At 40.8% G+C, this 23,613-nt stretch overlaps 1 protein-coding gene across 3 annotated transcripts in view; it reads left to right on the top strand.

Annotated features, from left to right (window-relative positions):
- Tbc1d4 (TBC1 domain family member 4) overlaps positions 1-23,613 on the top strand; it is a 167,428-nt gene that overhangs the window by 141,050 nt on the left and 2,765 nt on the right. For 2 of the 3 annotated variants that reach the window (XM_050144606.1, XM_050144607.1), the window contains exons 11-18: positions 6,110-6,270; positions 8,189-8,398; positions 11,981-12,139; positions 12,705-12,863; positions 15,492-15,736; positions 18,425-18,584; positions 20,859-21,028; positions 22,118-22,294. In XM_050144606.1, the coding sequence (XP_050000563.1) occupies positions 6,110-6,270; positions 8,189-8,398; positions 11,981-12,139; positions 12,705-12,863; positions 15,492-15,736; positions 18,425-18,584; positions 20,859-21,028; positions 22,118-22,294 (1,441 nt within the window). Of the gene's footprint in view, positions 1-65; positions 90-6,109; positions 6,271-8,188; positions 8,399-11,980; positions 12,140-12,704; positions 12,864-15,491; positions 15,737-18,424; positions 18,585-20,858; positions 21,029-22,117; positions 22,295-23,613 lie in introns of all 3 variants that reach the window. The other variant, XM_050144608.1, reaches the window with a different exon arrangement.

Below are 23,613 nucleotides of genomic sequence, written 5' to 3'. Positions count from 1 at the left end.
TTTAACTCCTGATATGGGGCAATTATCTCTCTGTGCTAATGACATTCTTGTTTTCCTGTTACTAGACAGGACACTGCTTCAGAATCAAGGTGATTAACACTCTGAACATTTCATTTAATACATTTCCAGATTTTCCCAGTGGATAGGCGCTTCAGTTAAAGATACAGTTTTGATTGTCTTCTGAATGCATGCTGTCCTTCTGCATTCTCTGAGGGCTGTGTAAATGAAACTGTGCCCCGTGGTGTAATCAGAGATCGCAGAGAGCCATGTAAAGTGTTATTGCAAGTTCAAGTCCTGTTTCTACTCTGTTCTGTCCTGAAATTCCTTTAATGCCGAAGTCTCCAAGAAAACACTAATTGGAATTTAAAGTTCCAACAGTATATTAGCTAGGTGGGAGATAAAATGTGCAGATGAGGAGGTTTCTTTCTGATCCTAGGAAGACAGATGAACATCCTTCAGGAAGCCACCCAATGCAGTGGGATCTGGGGACAGACACAATAACTGCTGCCATATTGGCTTCTGTAAGACATTGCTAATGCCTTGCAGATGTCCCATTGGCTACAGTCAGGAAAGCACCAAGTTCCTGTTTATGGATGAGAATGGTTGTGGTGACACCTGTTCGTGGAGGATCACTCACTTTCTCTGGAAAACATCCAGAACGATGCAGCCCAGGGTCACTGTGAGCAGCTGCTCTCTGCCTCTCCAACATTCCACACTTGGTTCACACCAGTCTCATGATAACACACGCCCATCTCCTGGCCAAAATCTAACACGTTGGTTTCTTTGTGGTTGCAGTGAAAGTACTAAAGACTGCACTGTGATGAGCTATTCGGGGAGAGAAACAGAAGCGTCTTCAGAGAATCATTTGGCCACAATGCTAAGTTAAAGAGACTCTGCTAAGAGTTGCCACTGATGGCACTTTTTCTGGTAGTTGTATGTGTGATCATTTAAAGACTGGTTTCCCATTTCAGAAGTCTAACAGAGAAACAAGAGCATAGTTCAGTGGCAGAGCAGTAGCGTAGCATGTGCAAGGCTCCGAGTTTAAGATCTAGCATCGAAGAAAAGAAAAAAAGGAAAAAAAATGTTGTAAGTCTAATATGTTTTGACTTGTGTCCTTTGGGTTTGACCATTGCCTAGCCTACAGCTTTTTTTTTAAACATCATATTAGACTGATTGTGGGAGAGGTTGTATATTTTATTAGGTATGGTTTTATTTATCTTATATTTCTGGGGGTATGAATAAACATACAACCTACCCAGAGATACTTTAAAGCCAATGTACACAAGATTTTCCCACCACCTGCGTTCAGTGTGTAGAGTTCAGGGTACAGAACTCCTCATTTCTTGTGTTCTTTCTTCCTGTGTCTTGTTCCACTGACTAATCTCACATGTTTGGTTCACACTCAGATACCGTAGTGATTTCCGCTAGAGAGGTGGAATCTTAGTTCAGTTTAGTAGTTAAAGATTTTTCCATAGGATGACACAATGTTTGCCCAGCTGAAAGCCAGAACTTTCACACCCTGGGAGTGCTGCTGAGGCGATTCTAAATTAGCGAGGACTGTGGGTTGTGTAGGAGAGAACTAGTTTCACCAGTTTGCTGTCCCGTGCAGGCTTCTCAAGACACTCGTAGCTGCTTTTGGATGAGTGGAGTTGCGTTATTTCGTTCAACTTGTAATGGGCTATCCTTTAGGTAAAGATTTCGCCAGCAAGCAGTCACAGATTTAAACTTTAGGATTGTGGTTTCTGTTGGGTGCTAGGAGGTGGAGGATGGACAGGGGACAGTTTGCTGCTCAGTGGAAGAGAATTTACCTTAGTGCAAAGTGGAGCTCTCTTGCCTCAGGAGGGAAATTGTCATCAGCACACCTTCATTCCGTGTAGTACCCAGTGGGCTGAGACTTAGTAAAGTAAGTGTTGTCTGAGGTTTTCTGTCCTGCCTGGTTTCTGTCCTCCCACCAGGTCCCAAAGCTGTTTAGCCCCAAAGAAATCACGCAGAGGTCTATATTAATGATAAACTGATTGGCCCATTAGCCCAGGCTTCTTATTAACTCTTACAACTTATATTAGCCTATTATTCTTATCTGTGTTAGCCACATGGCTCGCTACCTTCTTCAGTGAGGTAGTTTCACATCTTGATTTTCCCGGTGTCTGGACAGGACTGCAGAGGAATGGGCTTTCCTCTTCCCAGAATTCTCCTGTTCTCATTGCCCCGCCTCTACTTCCTGTCTGGTTGTTCCGCTTATACTTCCTGCCTGGCTACTAGCCAATCAGCATTTATTTAAAACATAATTGACAGAATACACAAAGTAAGCAAGTATGTAGTAAAATTTCTGTGTTCACAGAAGCCCAATGTTAACAGTAGCTGATATTCAGGACTATACCTGCTTGCTCGAGGGTATAGCAAAACATCTTCAAGCATTAGCTATACATTATAACCATAGGTTAATGAGTGCTGGGTGCAGAGTGCCTGGAGCTAGCTTCTCCTCCCAGGGGGTGATCCACACAGAAGGTCTGCCCCCCACCTAAATTTCTTACAATGATCACTAACTGTGGTTCTTGATGATTTGGTTCCTAGTAGTAGAAGTATGTAAAGAATGCACCAGCCTCCCAATGCTTGCATGCCCTCCAAGCTGTACTTCCTTCCTAGTTATTCATTTTTAATTTCACAAATTCCTGATGGAGGAAGCCCTGTCACGGAATGCTTTTCCTGACCATGTCCTATGAAGTGCTTTACACTGCTCATGTTTACATTATCAGTCACGAAAGGAGGTAGCCTGGAGCTATATGGAGTAGAAGGGGAATATGGATATGCATGTCTGATTACTTTCCAAACACTTGCATATATACATGTGTGGTCTACCATGTTAAGGTATTTTCGCTTCCTCTTTCTATTTAAATAAGCATATGCATTTTAAATTACATTTATTGCAAAGCAAAGTAGTGAGACATTTACACATTTACATAAACATGTCAGTTATGGTACTTGAAGTTATTTCTCTGTTGGAATAAATTTCTCAAAATAAATATTGGAAAGGAGCTATTGAAAGATTTCATGCTAACTGAAGACTGTTTTTTTTCTTACTCTGTTAAAAGAGCAAAGAATCATTGGGTCTCTGACAGCTCTGTGTTTGAAGACCCTAGAGCTTTGTAAGAACTGATTTGAAGGTCATCAACATTTTCACAGTCAACCATAATGCCTTGAGGGTCTGGACTGTGGACACCTGGCTCTGAGTTCTGACTCCATTCCTCATTGTCACAGAAATAGGCAGGCTATTTAGCCATTTTCTAGTTAGTGATGGAAATCATAAGACCCACCCTTGTAGTTACTGTAAGGATGAAACCATCCAAGCCTGGAACTGTTCAGATCAGTGCATAGTGTGTGGTGTGTGTCCTCTGTCTTCTTCAGTGTCACCACTGAATTTTGGCAATTGAATTTCAGATATGGGAAATGTGTCATCTGTCAGTTTATTTACTTTATTTACACCACAAGGCTTGAAACACGATGCTGACAAGTTATTGAATGCACACTGGAGGGCTAATGCCAGGCTGTTTTTTATAACATAGACACTGTAAGGGCTGCATGTGACAGACAACAAGGCAATAGATGCCTGTCCCGTTCATCTTTGTTTTCATTATTCTCTAAACACTCAATACGTCTCTAGGCAAGGGTTTCAGGGTGATTTTTATTAAAAGGTATTTTAATTCCTTCCTTAAAATAGAAATATTTTATAATCCTTCGGGTTGTTTTAGTCTTGTTGGTAGAACTACTTTAAAAAAAAAAAAACAAAAAAGTTAAATAGTGTTTGTTGAACATTTGCCTGCAAGACATTGCCTCAGGTGTTCTGTCCATACTCAGTATTTCACAGAGTATTCAAAACATAGATTACAAATTTGATGAGGGATGACACCTAATAGGAAAGAGAAAAATTTTTTTCTTTATGGAAATAGCTACCAGAACTTTGTGCCGGAAAGACATAAGATAGATTAGCAGCATAGGGTTTGAAAGATCTAGATCTTTTATTCATCCCGGACATGTTAGATCATTCAGTATTCTCTGTGTTCATTTTACTTAACCTTCTACGTAAATTCACATAGTTTTATATAAAACCCATATATTCGATGACTAGTAGTAGGGTTCTTACCACTGACTGTTTACTACCAGAAGTTAGTAATAGGCCTACAAACTGAGTGGTTAGCAAGTAACTCCAGTAAGGTGGCATTATAGAGATGACGATAAGAAATAGTGCATGAGTATTCATCAGGAATATGGAGAATATTCACCTATAAAATGCAGAAGAGGAAATGCTTGAACTATGGCATCCCCAAGCTGACATTAAGGTGAAGCATCCCAGTGTTGCAGGGAGTTTTGAACATTGGTCCACAGTGAGGTTATGACCTTATTCAAGATTCATGTTAAAAGAGATGTGAGTAGACGAGATGCCTGAATCAGCTACTTCCCAAAATAAGACTGCCTAACACTTGCCATATGCAAATTAGATCATCCTTGTGTCATTTATAACCCTTAATTTAGTGAATCCAGAAGTAGTATTTGTGATCTGCTGTACCATGTGAACTGGGCATAGTGATACACACTTCTAATATTCAGGAAGCAGAAGCAGGAGGATCAGAAGTTCAAGGCCATCCTTGGCTATATTAAGAGATTGAGGCCCTGCAGGAGAAGTAATCTTAAAAAAAAAACCAAACAAATAAACAAACAAAAAAGACAACCAAAATTAGGAGGTGAAGAATGAAGAGAAAGAGGGGAAAATGGAGTGAGGGAAAACAGGAAGAAAAGAAGAGGAGGAAGAGGTGGAGGAGGAGAAGGAGGAAAAAGCAGCAATAGCAGCAACTGCCGTTCCTGAAAACCATAAGCGCAGACAGACAGAGTAATTGTGAGGGAGACAGAATGGACAGTTTGAAGTTCTCTCCTCTTATTAACTGCTTCAACACCATTGAGTTCTTCTGAGGGTCAGAGAGCCAGTGGCTTTTTTTTTTCTAGTTGAGTATTGTTTCTGAACTAAGGTTAATTTTTGAGGGCATCACTGCCTGTAAACATTGCCATCTTTGTTAGAACAGATCAAAGACTACAAAACTTCACCTGAAAGTGAAATAGTCTAACCCCCAGCAGCAGCTGCTGTCATTACATGGTCTTCTAAGGGCAAACAGAGTTGGTCTTAAAAGGAGCACTGAGTCACGTTGCCCTTCATCTGCATACAGTCTAGCGAATGCAGAAGTGGCCTTTTCTTTACAAAGTTCTAACAGAACCGGATTTCTAAATGTGATCAGAGCGCCAAGGTGCAGTGGTAGGACCTTCCTCCCACCCAAAGGTTAGGGATCTTAGGTTAGTTTGCTTAACTAAGTTGATAATATCTGTCCACTATTTCCCTGATGCGGAATCTCAGTGCACAATAGCATATTAAATCATCTTTAGTCACATTGAACACAAATCTAGCTAACTTTTTCTTTTTTTGAGATAAAGTCTTACTATGTAGCTCTAGCTGGCTTGGAACTCACAGAGATCCCCCTGCATCTGCCTCCCTAGTGCTAGTATCACCTGGTACAGGTACCACCACACCTGGCTGCTTAACTGTTTAAAATTATCTATATATAATTTAACAATAACCCTCAGGTTGACCCTTCTGTCTATATCCGGGTTGTTTCCTGTCATGATCTGGATATTTGGTAACTTATCAATTTTAATAGTCACGTGAAGTTTTACGATCTTGTCTAAACCTAGAATGAGCTGTAAGCTAAGGTCTTTCTGAGCATGTACAGACTGCTTATATCAAATCAGTTTTGTTTCCCGGACAATGCACAGGTTCATTACTTAAGCATTACATCAAGCATACAGGTTCCTTCCCTGCGTAAGGCCTGATGTTCCTCAGATTAGAACCAGGACTGGCTGCCTTTTAAGGAAGGAGTAGAAACAGCAGACTTTCTGTGACTGGGATGTGGCCTGGATTGCAGTTTCCCCAAGATGTGGTGGCTGCCCCTCTTCCTGTTGCCTGTGCCTTGTGCTTGCCTGCGGCAGAACTTTGGAATGGCTTGTGCTCCTGTTTCTTTGTGAAGGGTGTGTCTTCCTTACCAGTCACATTTCTGTTGGCATTCCACAGTGATGGAGAAGGGAGAAAAAGGACCTCATCCACTTGCAGCAACGAGTCCCTAAATGCTGGAGGAACGCCTGTCACTCCACGCAGAGTCTCCTGGAGGCAGCGTATTTTCCTCCGGGTCGCATCTCCTGTGAACAAGTCCCCATCAGCAATGCAGCAGAAAGGTCTGTGTGCAGTCAGGCACGAATTCTTCTTCCTCCTAAGTGTCCCAGTATGGGGAATAGGACAGGATGCTCGACATGTAGAAACGTAGGAGAATATGGGGCATCATAGCTTCCCGTGTGCCCTCTAGCAGGTTCTGTTAAGTGATCATGATGACACATTGGACTACATACCTGGTACATGCTTGAGTGGATGGATGGGGGAATGAGATTTCTGACTTGGATGCTACTCTACGAGACTAGGGAGCTACAATGATGACAAAGCCACCACAGAGTGGAAGGAAATCAAAGAGAAGCTTGTGCCAGAGTCACACACAAAGCGGCCAAAAAGTCAAACAATAAATAAATGGATAGATCACACTGGACACATGGTAGCTAGAAGGGAGCGTGGCAGCTTTCTGTGATGTATTAGACCTATTAATAACCGGAGCAAAGCCTAAACAAAATGACAGTAAACACAAGGTGTAAGTGTAAAAAGAGCGTGCTCTATTGTGTATACCTGAGAGCCAGGAAAGGATATGCTAGAGAATTTTAAGGAAAAGAAATTAAACCAATAGTGCAAAATAGAGATTTTAGTAAATTCCTTTCTAAAAATTGAGGATAGGAAAGTGAATTACATGTAATATTTGAATAATGCAATTGAACAAGCTTCCTGTAACACTGATAAATAATTTGCCACTGTAGAGAAAATGAATCCATTTTTAGCACAATAAACACATTAATTATGGATTTGGCCAAAGTATATAAATGTCTCACACAGCTGTGATCATATGTACTTCATTTTCTTATCTCCGTGGAAAAGAAAGAGAGAGGGAGAGGGAGATGATGATAACGCTATGTTTATATACAAGAAATGAGAGATCAAGTGTCCTGAGCTGTCAAGGAGCTGGAAACAGTCCCCAGTAGACAGACAACGGTGTAGCAATGGCCTAAGAGTAGAGATCAGTGAACTGACAAGCAGAATCAGCTGGCATTGCTAAAGATAACATTGACTCTGCCTAGGATGATCCAAGGGCTTCACAGAAAAAAAAATCAAGTATTTACACTCATCTTTGGGGGACATGTATTTCAGGAAAGTTCTAGATTCATATTGAGAGATTGTTCATGCCAGAGGATTGTGAGGGGCTGAGCGAGAAGGGCATCCTGGATGGGAGATTGAGAACTGAGTTTGGAAAATCAACTTGGGGTGGCCCTGACAGATTTTACATGCTGTTCCCGGAGAGCCACAGCTGATTATTATTATTATTATTATTATTATTATTATTATTATTATTATTATTATTATCATTATCATTATTATCATCACCATCATCATCATTTTGGGATATCAGGAATTATTGAAATGTTTTAAGATATAGGATCATCCTGTTAATAGAAAAATATTTGGGATATGCAGAGAAGAGCGGGAGTAGTGGGAGAGAAATAGCTTGGGCAAGCCAGTAGAGGAGACTGCGCTGGGAGACAGTGGCCTTGGTACCTTGCTCAGCATGGAAAAGCCAGCATTGCTCAGCTGCGGTATCCTGTGGGACTCCTATTGTAGACAGGGATTTCAGGATCCAACACCTACTCACATAGCCCTGTGTTGTAGAGGCTGAGAACACACGCCGATGAATTGCAGAAGTGTCAGCCCCCGGGGAAAGGCCAGTTTGATTTGCAGCCACTGGCTCGTGTGTCTTTCTGGGCAGAAAGAAGAAGTGGTGGCCTGACGCGTGTTCTTGTTTCACTGCGAGAGGGAAACCTGGAGGGGAATTCAGGCTGACATTATTTAAGTCACTAGTTCCACGCAATCCAGAGCTACTGGGAACGCGGTGTGTGAACACCTTTCGGTGTGGAAGCTGGAACTGAGAGCGTGCCTTCTGCCGGGAAGCCTCCCAGTGTGGGGACCGCTGAGGGATGCCGCTCACTGTCTTCTTCTCTGCAGATGGACTGGACAGGGCTGAGCTGCTCCCGTTATCCCCTCTCACTCCCACCATGGAGGAAGAGCCCCTCGTCATATTCTTGTCCGGTGATGAGGACACAGAAAAAGCTGAAGAAAAAAAGAAATCAAAGGAACTGAAGAGTCTGTGGAAAAAAGCTATACACCAGCAAATCCTGTTGCTTCGGATGGAGAAAGAAAACCAGAAACTGGAAGGTTAGCCATTCAAGCCGGACTCACGGCTCCGTACACACTCTTCCTTGGGTGGATACATTCTGTGTTTGAATGTTGACTGGCTATTTCTCTCTCTCTCTTTCTTCTCTCTCTCTCTGCACTGTGGCTTGAGAAAGAATGGTTTATCCTATTTACCTTCTTATTTCATAGAGTTGAAAGAAAATAGCCTTTTTCATGTAATGAAGACTATAGATACACAGGATCCTTGTATTTACCAGAATAGAAACTTACTATTATTATACATTTCTTAAGAAAACCTTTGGAACATGAAAATAGAAAATCTTCTCTTTTTGAATATGATTTGTCAACTCCCAGTGTATTCACTCATTCTGAGAGAAATACGGCTATTTCAAGCAAATTTGTTTTGTGTTGTTTCCCCAGTTAAATATAACCAAATCAACATTTTTAAGTTTTATACATTTTCTATTTAAAGTAACTTTCGCATCAGTAAACTTCTAACTAATTCAGTATTCGTGAGAGCTGGTACACTGGCTGTGGCCCTTGACTGCTAAGTTTGTATATGTTTCTCAGCCTCTGGAAAAGATGATGTAATTTGTCTGAGTTCTAATAGCTCCACACACAGAGATCTCACATAGTACCCAAATCCAAAACATACACAAATACCATTATTTTGGGCAAATCACTTCACCTAAAGGTTTTTTTTTTCACCTGTGAAATGAATGATTAGCTTAAGTGGGCCCTTGACTTCTCAGGTTTCTGGCAGATGAACAAATACTTGCTTCTGCTGCTTTGTCTTCCAAAAGATACTTTGAAAATGTAGGTGTTCACATTTCTGAGTTCATTTCCTGCCATAAGATCCCCTTTACTGTACCTCAATGCAATTCAGGTTTTTAATTTTTTTAAAAAAAATTGACGCCACTTAATTAGTTTGTAGACTTAGTTTATTTTTATGATTATTTTCCTACCAGAAAGAAAAGTACATAAGTTACTAAATGTCCTTAAGAAATAAGTCTTTTGTGTAAAATTAAAAACTCCATTAGCTGTTATTCCTGTGGCTTTCAGCAGTGGTATGACACACAGTATCTACCCTCTGGCGCTTCCAAAGAGTTTGGTAGGACTAGACTTCATATTTTTCAGCCATTGGTTTTATCTGGAATACAATGAACATAAAAAGAAGTTGGCAAAATGATGATTAATATTCTTTTAAACAGTTAAAGGATGGATTGTGTTTCAGTTGAGAGTATACTAAAATAAAATCTTATATTTAATATCAAAGGACGGTTTTAGAATCTTCGGCTGTTTGGATGGGCAATGGACTTGTAGGTTGTTTAGCTCAGTCTTCTTTCTACAGACCCTTAAGTGGCTGGTGCGGGGACACCAGGACTTCACATGATGACACAGAAGTGGGACAGATTCTAGGACACAGGGCTGCCTGTTGTACCTCCCAGACTTTTTTTGTGTGGTTGTGTGTATTCAGCAATATTTCCCAACTGTGAGTGTTAGTATGAAATAATGGCCTGCTTTAATATTGAATGATGACATGCCCACACCGAGGTTAGCTACACTATATAATTCCACAGGTTAAGGACAGGGATGACAATAAGAACCGTTATGAAAAGGCTTTGTCAACCCCGTGTTTACTTTTGTAGCTTAGCAAAAAGGATAAAATTCTTGTCCGATTGAGGTATCAACCTTTCCTTATAGTTAAACAGTTGATGGGAGATAGAAGTCAATGTTCTTATCCTTTTGTCCTCAGGGCCTATGGCTAGCATATAGCAGGCTCTTAAGAGTATTTGGGATACACACTGACTGGGAAGAGTAAGGAAAGCTAGCTAAGGAAATACGATTAGTTCCCTGTGAGGCACACTGTTGGTAGTGATGTGTGTGTATAGAGTTGTGTTTATTATTAGCATTGGCAAACCTACTTCTTTGAAAGAATTATCTCAGACATGCGCCCAGCAAATACTGAGAAGCAAGATTGAACGGTACTAGAAGGCCACCTAGTGGACTCCAGGTGGAATCGCTTTGTAATTGATCTGTCTTTTGGATAAGTACAGACTTTTAAATAGGAATCTTTACCACCCTGCTTGAAGACTAGTCCATTTTTAAGATCTTACGTTTTTTGGGGATGGTTTCAACTGCATTAAGTAAAGAGTAACATTCCTCCTGCTACTGTTTTTGTGCTGTCGAGGACTTTGGATGCTTGACAAAGATTTGTGTTGCAGAAGGTAAGCTGGTGGGGACCGCAAGGAAGGAGGGAATGTGCACTCCCGTGTCTGTGTCTCTTTTCTTCTGCAGCTAGTTATCTGTCATAAAGACAGGTCGAGAGAGTGGGTGTTTTGTGGGCATTTCATTTAATGGGTCTAGGCTTGTGTTTTAGATCACCAAATCAGAGAAAATCCTGTATGATTAGAATGTGGAATGAGTGCTGACTTTAATATAATGAATTTTCCTTTTTAAAGTTATTAGGAATAGAGGCCTGCATGCATAGCTCAGTGGTAGAGCATGTTCTTAGCCTGCACAAGGCCTTGTACTCAATCTCCAGCACCTCAAATAAGCAAAAGCTTATTAAAGATGAATATAGGAGCACATAGCCTGGTGTTAAGGGGAATATGAACAACATGTAGGGAACTCTAATCGTCACATAGTTTTCAGATTAAGGTTAATGCACGAGGTTTTGCCTCCTTATATATGCATCTGGTATCAAATATTAATGCTTTAATGGGGCTTTAAAGTTTATTTTTTATGTCAATGAGTGTTTTGCCTGCACATGTTTCTGTATACTATATACACACCAGTGTCCTTGACGAGTTCTCTGGAAGAGCAGCCAGGGTTCTTTACCACCTCTTTAGCCTGCTTTAATGATGTTTAAGATGATATAAGCTGTTTCTCTAAGGGTTTTATATTGGCGCAGAGTTAAAATTTATAGCATAGATACCATGCATGTATTTGTGTGCATGCACATCTGTGTGCGTGTGTGCACACGTACCTGTCACAGTGTGACTATGGAAGTCAGCGGACAACTTTTGAAAGCTGATTCTCTCTACCCTGTATGTGGTTCCCAGGGGTCAAATTCGGGCTTGGTAGCAAATATCTTGAGCACACAGAGCCAGCTCTTCAGCCGCAGTTTGTATTTTGTGTTCAGCCAAATTGCAAAGTATTAAGACAATAACATGCCCTTAGTTATTGCATGTATTTTCTTACGGGGATGACTCAGCATTTGAAAATCTCCTATATTTTCCTCAAAATTTTTAAAATATTTTCCTTATTTTTATGTTTATGGGTTATTTTGCCTGCTTGTATGCCCAAACATCACCCGCAGGCAGTGTCCATGTAGGCTATAATAGGAGATTGATCTTCTGCAATTGGACTTACAGATGCTTGTTAGCTGGCATATGGGTGCTAGGAATTGAACTTGGCTCCTTTTAACTGCTGAGCCATTATCTCTCTAGCCCCATTTTCTCAAAATTTTAAGTTCTCCTTCCCCAGAGGAAAGTTATCGGGTATAGATGGATAAGGCATCCAACATTTACAATGCTGTGTTTTAACAACAGACTGCTTTTGATATATTGCTTTTCTTTTTTTCTCTTTTCTCTTTTCAAGCAAGAAGAGATGAACTCCAGTCTAGAAAAGTGAAGCTGGACTATGAAGAAGTTGGTACCTGTCAGAAGGAGGTCTTAATAACATGGGATAAGAAGTTGTTGAATTGTCGAACTAAGATCAAATGCGACATGGAAGACATTCACACATCCCTTAAAGAAGGTATTCGCCATTTCCATAACCTGTTATGTATGGACAGCTATGGGGATGCTTTTGTTGTCTGAAGTAGAAGTATTGTCTTGTAACTTGTTTATAAAGAAAAGACAGTATAGTGCTGTGTGAACGCTTGGGTTTTCTTTTTCCACCTATACCCTGCTAATAGGATTGATGAGAAATCAGTAATGATGTCCCCATAGAGGTTACTGACTTCATTATTACACCTTCATCATTCCTGTATCTTTTCTGATGCTTGGTGTTCTTGTTTCCTGAAGACGAGATGCATGCTTTAAGAGAAATCTCTAATTGTTGCCATGGAATCACGCAGACTCAGCAACGTGACTCAGCACTATTGTTTGATCAGGAATATTTATTCACATATAATAATGGTGACGGGCCAATGGGAGAAAACTTGTCAGAATGTGCTCCTGTTAGCACACAGGAGAGCATGAGCTGAGGGTGACATACAGGAAGGAGAGCTGCGATTTTCACTGGGGCGTAGCTCTTCTGCTGTGACTTAATGGCTCTATTCCCAAACTCATGATCTCGCTTTTGCATCTCTGGATTGCAGGAGTCCCCAAAAGTCGGCGAGGGGAAATTTGGCAGTTTCTAGCATTACAGTACCGCTTGAGACACAGATTGCCCAACAAACACCAGCCTCCAGACACCTCCTATAAGGAACTTCTGAAGCAGCTCACTGCACAGCAGCATGCCATCCTTGTGGATCTGGGTATGTTTCTGACGTGGGTCATCACCGACAAAAGATAAAGGCATCTTAGTGATGGTTGGTTGGTTAACATTGATAAAGACTGTCTGGCATCTACTGAACTGCTGACCACTTTGTCTGAGGAAGTTGGTCTAATATTCTGATTAAAGAACCGTGAGTGGAATATTCACCCCCCCAAACTAACCCTCTGAAATGGGACTCATTATGAAGGTCATATTATAGAGTGCTCTCAGTTACTAATTTTGAACAACTGATGTGTGTTTGTGTGTGTGCATATGTGTGTGCATGTGCATTTGCGTGTGTTCATAGTACTGGACATAAAGCCCAAGGCCTTGTGTATGCTAGTCAAGGGCTCCTCCACTGAGCTATTCCCTCACCCAGGCAACTCTGTCATAATCGGTGCTGATTTTGAAATAGGTTAAAAGGGTAAAGAAATATTTAACAGGGGTTTGAAGACTTTCAGACATTCCTGAATACCAACTTTTAGCAATCCCTGTAAGAAGTAATACCATAGTCATCCAAGTAGGGACCCAGCGATGGCTGGATAATAGCAAATCAGAAAGCAAGCTGCTGTGTGGGTGGACAGGTGGGCTGATCACGCTCTCTACAAGGAGGACCCCAAAGAAGAGAAGGAATCTAGTAAGCACTTAAGCTGTAGAAATAGTATCCCTATCAGATGGGAAACAGGTTAGTTGTGTTAATTCTGTGTGGATAGAATTGATCCTTTCCATCTTTCTGACGCTGGGATTCTGGATCCTTGTCACTACCCCTGGCTTTGTGCATGCTAGGCCAGTACTCTGCTAACTGGATACATCCCCAGCCCCAGATAGTATGATTTTAAAAACATTTTTTCTCTAAAGCACATTTTCATATATATTTTACTATTTTGAAGTATCTAAATATTTCATATTGATGTTTAACTATTTAATCCATACTTTAGAAACTGATAGAAATGAAGTGCTTAGATATGATATTTGAGTCCCTGGCAGTAAAAGAAGGGATACCTTATATTTGGGGGTCAGTTTATATTAGGCATATAAAAAAAACACCACTGGCTAAAAACTAGTGTTTACCTCTGTTGCTTTCATTGACAACTTATTTTTTTTTCATGGCTGGGAGGACTCAACTCAGTTAATAAACTTTGATTCCAATTGTATCAAAGTGGAAATGTTATAGAAAAACTGGACACTGGAGTCGTTGTCCTGGCTGTGGTTTTCAACAGACTGCTTTGCCCCTGAGTCAGTTCCTTTGTTAACTGAGAACGAGGCTTGGCCTTCCCTGTGGTCCCTGTCAGGCTATAGAACTGTGCTGGTAAATGGGCGCCGAGATGTAGGACAGGAGAGTTGCAGCCCCGGCCAGTCTAGATGTCCCCAATCAACAGGGAATCAGTGAGTGAGATTCCAGGGAAGGAATGGCGGATAAAGGTGGAGGGAGGATCAAGTTCTAGCATACACGGTATATTTATAATGTTTTCCTAGCAAAAGATTTAAGGAGAAATTAGATTGCTAATTTTAACAACTGCTTATTTGTCTCTGCCAGAGGCCATCTGTGTGCCTCCCTCTCTCTTGGGTGCTTCCTCTCGTGTCTCCTCCTTACTCTGCAGAAATAATCTTATCAGTTCCTGGAAAAAACAGAAAAGGAAAACAGAAAGCACTTTTAAGCCTATGTGCTTAAAAACACTTGAAAATCTTACAGTCTTGCAGATTCTAATTGACCCGAGTTATCATTTGACCAGGAAGCTCACAGGGCATTTCATGTGCTGGCAGCTCAAGGAAAGTCCCAAACTAGTGCAAACAAACACATTTGGCGCCAAGGGTGGGTGGGTCTGTGCAGTACCAAGCACCAGCTTTTGAGAAATACAGGGTTGGGTTTGTTTGCTTGTTGGTGTCTCCATGGTAATTTTCTACCCAGAGGTAAATTTTAGGGAGAAATTTACTTGAAATCATATAGAACTTTTCCTGTCTTTATCCTCCTTCGACGTGTGTGTGTATGTACGTAACTATATATGCATACATTTTATTCATATGTTGTATATGTTTTTTAAACAGAGTTTACATGTTTTTTTTGGAAACAGATAGAATTATCTAAAAAATCAGAATTCATAAATGGTAGAGTCTAAGTAAAGCAAAATAAAACAAAAAAATTCCCTCCAGTGTCATGTTACAAACACATGAAATAAAAAAGTAAATGTGGTTGTAGATGACCAAGATTTTGCCTTGAACAATGACACCTTGTAGAATTTGATTTTAGGCTAGAATGGTCTTTACATGAATTTAGACTTTGTCTTGATTCAAACTCAAAATAAAGCTGAGTTCTCCTCTGTGGTACCTTTTGGATATACCATCGAGGACAGATTTCTGTTGAATGGTATTGGCTTTGTAGAAAGCAAAGCTGCTTATCATAAAATGTTGCCTCTGTATCATGTGTGTGAACCATAGGACTTATAGAGTGGTTAGTGGGAAGGGGAGAGGGACGGGGAGGAGAAGTGAGAGGAGGGAGTTCAAGGGAGGGGAGAGCCTCCTAGATGTACATTCCCAGCAATCCGGGGTTAGCAGAATGCTGGTTAATCCCAGAGGTCACCATGTTGGGTTTCCCCTCTGATTTCTAAGCGTGGTTCTTTTTCCCTCACAGGGAGGACATTTCCCACTCATCCGTACTTTTCAGTACAGCTTGGGGCGGGGCAGCTGTCCCTCTTTAACCTGCTGAAAGCCTACTCCTTGCTGGACAAAGAGGTGGGCTACTGTCAGGGGATCAGCTTTGTGGCCGGAGTCCTGCTTCTGCACATGAGCGAGGAGCAAGCCTTTGAAATGCTCAAGTTCCTTATGTACGACCTGGGCTTCCGCAAGCAGTACCGACCGGATATGATGTCACTTCAGGTGAGGCAGTTTGCCTTGATGAGTCAGGTGTGCGGGAGGCTTTCATCAGAAATCTCAGTTCCAGCCATTTCTGAATCACAGTTCAGAGAACTTGGACAAATATTTCGATATGTGTTCTTCGTTGTTGTAGGGGAGGATTTGAGATTTTGCTAACACCCATGTACCTAGGAAAGCACACAGAAAGTGCTCACCAAGGCGAATAGCTAGAGTAATCCAAATTCCCCTTGGAAGCTGTGCAGAGATCGACTTGCTAGGTTGAATGGTGTTTTATTCCAAACAGTTTACTTATACTTTACATCAGAGAGGAAATATTGATATCATTGTTAAAATTTAAATTAACTCTAGTTTTCAAAAAACAATTTCTTTGTTATTAGAGTTTTAGATAATAGAAACTGCATACGAACAATGTTTTTGGTCCACAGGCAGAAAGATTTAGTTATAAATTTAAAATGCAATGTAGTTTCTTTCCATTAGAGAATTCCTAATAAAAATTTATCCCAGCAGAAGCATAGGTAAGTTGGATTCATATATTAATAATTACTGTGATTCGGGAAACATCATAGAAGAGTCCCAAGTGGTAATCCCTAAACACATGTACATGTGAGCATCATTCAATGGGCTCGGTGGGTTGTGTATGTGTATATATGTTGTATATATGTATGTTACAATAATAATTATAGGAGAAGTCATGAATCCGTGTTGGAGGGAGAAGTGGGAGTAAGGGGGTGGTTGCAATGATGTCAACAGGGTCCTACGTCAGAAATTCTCAAGGAAAATCATAAAAACGATCTTTATAATTACTAATAATATTCTTTCTAATTTTGGAAATGCAGATGTTGTAACATCTTGCCTGTCAGCCTTCCTCCCACCTGTGACACTAGGGTTGTTATCATGATAGGAGCGCTGAACTCTGTGCTTCAGAAAGTGAAACGTGACACCTTGTCTAGAACAGGATGCCAGTAAGGTTTGATTTCTAAGGTTATAAAGATGCCACAGGCATCCAGTGAGCCTGGCTCCCTTGAGAGGCTGTCTGATCTCTTGCTCTATCGCCAAGTGTGGACACTTAGGCTCTGCTTCAGTGTCCTGAACTGGGACCAAGGGATGGTCTCCTTAGCATCAACATCTGTCTCATCACATTCTGTCTCTGCTGATGTCTGTGCTGGATGTACAAGCCTTCTGTCTGTTCTCTGAAGTCTCGTGTGGCCTTTGACTCTCTTCTACTTCCTGCCCTTCTCATACCACTTCCTCCTGTTTTGTCTCTTCCATCTGGAGCTTGGCCATGTTAAATGTATTTTGAAATGGAAGGATGATATTTTTTTGTTTTTGTTGTTGTTTTAGCAAACAGGACTTTATTATCATAGGAACCTTGAATTTTCAAATCTGCCCAGTTCTATTTCAGTGGAGGAAATATCCCTAGCCTCAAGTTTAGAACATAGGGCGAAGATTATAAGATCCTAGAAAGTAACGGAATGGCAAACCTTTGTTTCTTCATTATGGGCACAACTGAACTAAAACAGAATGTCTTTATCAGCATGCTTTCCTGGTATTTAGGTTTGTTTCTGAGCTTACCAAAATGCTCATTCTTCTGCTGATGAACACCCACCCTGTCTGGATTCTAAGCCGGAGCCGGCCTGAGGGAAATGTATGATTTCCTTTTTGCCATGACTTACCGAGATAGTAATCTCAGTATAAAGCCTCTTTTTAGGTTTGCCTCCTGCCAAGCTGTTTATTTTATAACCATGACTTCCTGTGGCCCCGATTCCTTCCTTTTACAGTTTGTGTGGAAACTTAGTTTACAAAATTTCCGTGGTAGATAAGGTTCAGGCGGAGTTTGCAGTGTTTATGTACAGCACTTTGTGATTTCGTTTTTTCCCCCAGGAGCTGTCTCGATTTTTACTTTATGCTCCGGGAACTGTTCTTGAGTTTACAACATGATTGGTGTTAGCGAGCATTTTCATTAGTTTCTGTCTTTTTATAAGATAAAAAGTTCACATTCAAGAGGAGATATTGAGAATCTGTTAGGAGAGCCAATACAGTTCCTTTCTATTGGAAGAATGTTGTTCTTTTCAGGTAGATACACCATACCAAACACATAGCAGAAACCCTTGTGTTGTGAAGAGCGGGGGGCCCCTTGTTTGTCCCGGCCGCCCCGCGCTAGTTTACACCTGAAATAATCACACAGAAATTGTGTTCATTTAAACACTGCCTGGCCATTAGCTCTAGCCTCTCATTGGCTAACTCTCACATCTTGATTAACCCATTTTTATTAACTCTGTGTATCACCACGTGACTGTGGCTTTCCAACAAGATTCTAACCTACGTTCATCTCAGGCCAGAGATTTATGACGTCTGCCACTCTTCCCTTCTTCCCAAAATTTTGTTTCCCCCTGCCCACCTAAGGGCTACCCTATCAAAAGACCAAGACAGGTTCCTTATTCAACCAATAAAAGCAACACAAATACAAAAGGACCTCCTACACCACCCTTGCTTATGAGACTTCGTTGAATTTACACTCATGAATTATGCTGTAAATGTAGTGAACTTGGATGTGAACATCGTCTTTAAAGTTAACAATAAAAATAAAGATGTGCTACTTTACTAAATGTGTGTGAGTTATTTAAAGTTGGTGTGTTGGACACACATGCAGATTCCTGCAGGTTTCGTTTCTCTTCTCTGTATGCACTGCAGATCCAGATGTACCAGCTGTCCAGACTCCTCCATGACTACCACCGAGAACTGTACAATCATCTCGAGGAGAACGAGATCAGCCCCAGTCTCTATGCTGCGCCCTGGTTCCTCACACTCTTTGCCTCTCAGTTTCCCTTAGGATTTGTAGCCAGAGTTTTTGGTAAGAGATGTCTTTTTTTCAGTAGGGACAGTATTATCTGTCTCCCAGAGATCATTGTCAATGAAGTCCTCATAGGCTAGGAGAGTCCAAAGTATTATTCAAATGCAGTGGAAAAGAATTGGGCTCTTGTGAGCTTGTGTATATTTGTGCAGAAAATCTAGAAAACACAGTTTTCAAATCTGGATGAGGGACAGACTGTACCATTTTCTAGATGTTTATTCTTCTGGGTCTTTCATTTTTCATCACCTCCTTCAAATTGGATTCAAGATACAGAGAAGGGAACACAACCGCTGTGTTATATTATGGGTGCTATTTCTAGTGACATGTTCTAGTCTTTCTGTTGTTAACATGTAACGTTTGTTCCTGTCTCATGGCTTTCATGGCTACATTTACTGGCACTGAAGGAGCCGAGGCAATCCCTGAGACTATGGCTAAGAGGAAAAATCTCTGAATATAGACAGGCACATTGTTGAGTAGCTGCCTTGCTCCAACCACAGTGTTGGCATTGGAAGAAAGGAGAGTCTAGCAAAGTTTGTGTGCTCTCTGGGGGCCTTTACATCTATTCACAGGTCTTAAATGGGCTCATCAAAGTACCATTTAGTAACCAAAGCATGAGGCTGAGTGTGGCTGTGCACACCTGTAGTCTCAGCACTTGGAGACGCTGAGGCAGGAGGATTGTGAGTTGGAGCCTGTGTTAGCAACATAACAAATCCCCATGGGTCTTAGTTATGGCTTCTGTTGCTGCGAAAAAAAAACACCATGAGCAAAGGCAACATGGGAAGGAAAAGGTCTATTTCAGCTAACACTCACTGAGGGAAATCGAGGCAGGAAACCTGAGGCATGAGTAGATTCAGAGGCCGTGAAGAAGTGCCGATTACTGGTTTGCTCCTCGTGGCTTGCTTAGCCTGCCTTCTTCTAACACCCAGGACCACCAGCCCAGGAGTGGCACCATCCGCTGTGACCTGGGGCCTCTCACATAAAGCATCAACCAGGGAAAAAATTCACCACAGGTTTGCGTACAGGCAATCTTAGCGAGGCTTTTTCTCAGTTGTGGTTCCCTCTTCCCCAGTAGCTCCAGCTTGTGTCAAGTGGACATTCAACAGGCCAGCACGGCTTCTATAAACAGGAAAGGAAAGGAGGGCGTCAGCAATTACTGTTCACTAGAAAATTATTCAGTGATGTCGGCTGGGACCTCAGAAACCGAGAGTGGGGTTCCCACATTTGCTGGGTTCTACACATCTGTCTATAGGCGGGAGCAAAAGAGTCAGTATTTATGTACCACTGTGCTAAATTGGAGCTTTGTGGTGTTTGGCCAGATGTTGAATGGTATTTAACTTTAGGTCATTAACATATTTTTTTAAAGAAAATTAGTATAAAACTCAGAAAAAAATAAGATTATAACAAATAGAAAAATGTTAGGAGAAGCTTGAGTTTTGAGCATGTATGTGTTTTATGTATGCATACGCTGCGTTGTGGTTTTGCAAACCTTTGTAATGCGAGCTCTAATGCCAGCTTCTGACAAAACTGCAGCATCCTGTCATATTTCATGAGCTAGCAGTGCCTGGGTGTCTCTTGCTTGCTAGATATACACCACTTTTTTCCAGTGACATTTTCTCTGGCGCTTTGGATTCTTATAATGAGTCTCTTAAAAGCCCTTTTGGATGTGTTTGTGTCCACTGGAAAGGCTGTTCTGTCACTTGCTTTGGACTCAATGTCAGAGTTCATGATCTTATGTCCCTTCCGTAGCAGTCTGTTCCCTGTTAGAGAATGAGACTGAAGATGACAGCTGGCTGGGCTGCACAGGTCTTGTGTATGCTCAAGTTTTCTCCTTAATTTCCTCCTTGAATATTGACTTAACCTCATTTTAGATGGCTCATTTGCATTTGGATTATGAGTAGTTGAACAGTACTAGTTGAGTAGATTGATTGGTTGTTACATTCTGTTGTGATGAAAAGCCTATTAGTTGAATAAATTTATTTGAAATTTATCTAGAATCCATTAAACTACCATAAAACTGTAAACAATATACAGACAGACAGATATATAATGTTTCTTTTGCTCCCTTAGCCACATTCAAGATCTTTAATAAGATGAATCGACAACATTCTATTTGTTTCAGTCATATTAACTTGATTTTAAAAATAAAAACTGATTTTTGACTAGTTTTCTCTTACATTTTTTTCTGGTTATGGTGCCATACTAAAACAAAAATATGTGCTCTTTGCAACAATAGATGTACAACTTTGATTGTGAAAATTTTCTTTCTTTTTCTAGATATTATTTTTCTTCAGGGAACTGAAGTTATATTTAAAGTTGCCCTTAGTTTACTGAGCAGCCAGGAGGCACTTATAATGGAGTGTGAAAACTTCGAAAATATTGTTGAATTTCTCAAAAACACATTACCTGATATGAATACTGCTGAAATGGAAAAAATTATTACCCAGGTATGATGTAAATGATTCAATATGTACTAAATTCTTTCCTATAAAAATGCAGTTTGCCTAATATCTATTTTCTTTAAGGTCTCCTTTTGTTTGATTGGGCACATTTTGTTTAGAAATGAGATGATTATACAATTTCAAGATTGTCCAAGATACCCAAAGCCCTGGATATGATCCCTAACACCATAAAACACAACTCATATGCAGATTATGTGAATAGTAATCAGTAGTTTCTAATTATTAAAACCTTTAAGTTAACTAATATGGCTTTTGTTTACATTTTATTATTTGTCAATTCTTTGGAAATATGTTTTCTGATTTGTTTTGAATCATGGTCATACTGTGGAGCTTAGGTTGGCTTTGAACTTGATTTTCTCCTACTTTTGTCTCCCAAGTGCTGGGATTGTGGGTATGGACTGCCATGCTCTTCTGGTTGAAATAACCTGTATGATTATCAAACAGTTAAATATCATTATTTTGGAAATTTGAAATTATATATGAAAATCATATATTTGAAAGAAAAAAATCCCAAAATAATGAAATTAATGTGACTTGCCTGACTTATGGGTTGCTTTCCCAATTAGAGTTGATTGACCAAGATTGCTGATCTTGAGAGACGCTCACAAAAGCTAGCAATAAATAAAGACATTTATTAAGACCTTTCTGCTCCATTAACACATACATTCAAATAGCCCTCGGTAGCTTTGCTCACTACTAAGCAGTGATTGTCTCTGACACAAATAATCATTGCTCAACAACAATTGTTGACCTGGCACTCTAAATTTCAGGAGACAGTTATTAAACCATAGTCTTCTTGGTGGCCAACTACCCTTGGACATTAGTTGATTCTTGTGATTTGGTCTTACTTTTAGGATGTTTCAACTGCATAGAAATACTCTGTGTGCTAAAAGTTAGATCTGTATCTCAACTGTTCTTGTATGGATAGCCAGGTCTATTTCTCCCTTTTGGTGTATTTTAATGTTCCGAATAGTGCTGGGAAATAAATATGGTATAAAGTCTACCATTATACATGACTTGTATGTTGGTGTCCATCCTGAAGACCAGACTAACTAACTCATGGTGCTTCAACAGGTTTTTGAGATGGATATTTCTAAACAGTTACATGCCTATGAGGTAGAATATCATGTGCTACAGGATGAGTTTCTGGAATCTTCTTATGCTTGTGAGGATACTGAATCCCTGGAGAAGCTGGAGAGAGCCAACAGCCAACTGAAAAGACAGAACATGGACCTTCTAGAAAAACTCCAGGTACAGAAATAAAGATTGAAACAAGTGTGAGCATGCAGCCCGGTTTGCATGGAGCTGCTCAGAATGATTGGGATATGTGTGTGGGTTGAACCCCTGATGACCAATGGCCTAGGTATCTCCTTAGCTTCGTGTGTAGGGAGGTCTACAAATGTAGTCAGGAGCTTAAGTATCACTTGGAGTACACACACACACACACACACACACACACACACACACACACACAATAGTAGAATGGCAATTCAAAGCAGAATTTGGGTTCACCTTATTGGATGTTATGCAAGTTAGATAAGTTCGGGGGAAGAAGACGAAAACCTGAGGAATCAAGTATGTAGTTATGAGCGCTTGGGCTGAGCTCTGAAGGATAGGCAGTGAGTGAGGAGGCCTTTGCGTTGCCCAGGGGAGGAGGTTGCTTCATTCGGGAGAATGTGGCAGAGGAAAGTGAACATAGTGTTGTCAGGCCTCATGCTGGTGAGAGGAGCAGGTAGAGGATGGAGTACAGCAGATTTTCTTTGCTGTCTAAGGACAGTTTTATGTGTCCCTCTTCAGAAGGAAGCCTCTCCAAAGTACTTGAGTCTCGCATTTGAAAGAGCAATATAAACCAATGACACTTTAGGGTGAAGTAAGTGAAACAGTTGTGAAAATCCAGCTAGGGATTTTTGCCTGCTATTTGTCTAGAGTAAAACAGAAAGGAAAAGAGGTGGAGCTGCTTCTCGGCAAATTAAAAGTGAACCCAGAACACAGACTTGGCACAACCTTTCTCTGGACAGTTCCAGTAGTCATTGTCAAGTTTCTCAGTCAGTTGAAAGGAACAGAGTTCCAAGTCTGTCTGTGGAAGCCGGACCTCCTGAGAGGTCCTTAGGCTGTGGAAGGTGCTGCTCTTAGAAGGGATTATGGGAGTTTTCATAACAACCAACTTTGTTCTTCTGGGAACAAAGGGTTGTTACCAAAGAGAAGGACTGCCCAGAACCACCAATCACTTAGATTACCTCCTGAACTTTTCTTCATCAGTGTGCTCAAACTATGGTGCCTGATGTAGCAGGGGTAGGGGAGGTGCTCACCAGCGTGAGCACCATGTTGCTTAGACAGGTATCTCCTAAAACTGTGAGATAAACGGAGTCACATAGCAACAACTGGTCAGGAATATCCTGGTTCTGCCTTCAGTCAAGAGGGACAGGGGACACTAGTGGGTGTGAGTGATGACCCAGCATCATAGGGTGACGGTATGATATTGTACTGCTGCTGTCATTAGTGAGACGAAAGAAATCACGTGAGCATAATGTGTGTACATGTATATGCCTGGACATGTATGTCTGTTAAAC

Source organism: Alexandromys fortis, unplaced genomic scaffold (genome assembly GCF_014885135.2).
Source record: "Alexandromys fortis isolate MF-2015 unplaced genomic scaffold, M_Fortis_MF-2015_v1.1 scaffold_43, whole genome shotgun sequence".
In the NCBI taxonomy this organism is placed as follows: domain Eukaryota; kingdom Metazoa; phylum Chordata; class Mammalia; order Rodentia; family Cricetidae; genus Alexandromys; species Alexandromys fortis.
The sequence above is the reverse complement of the archived record's forward strand: the minus strand, read 5'-3'. Positions and strand labels throughout refer to the sequence as shown.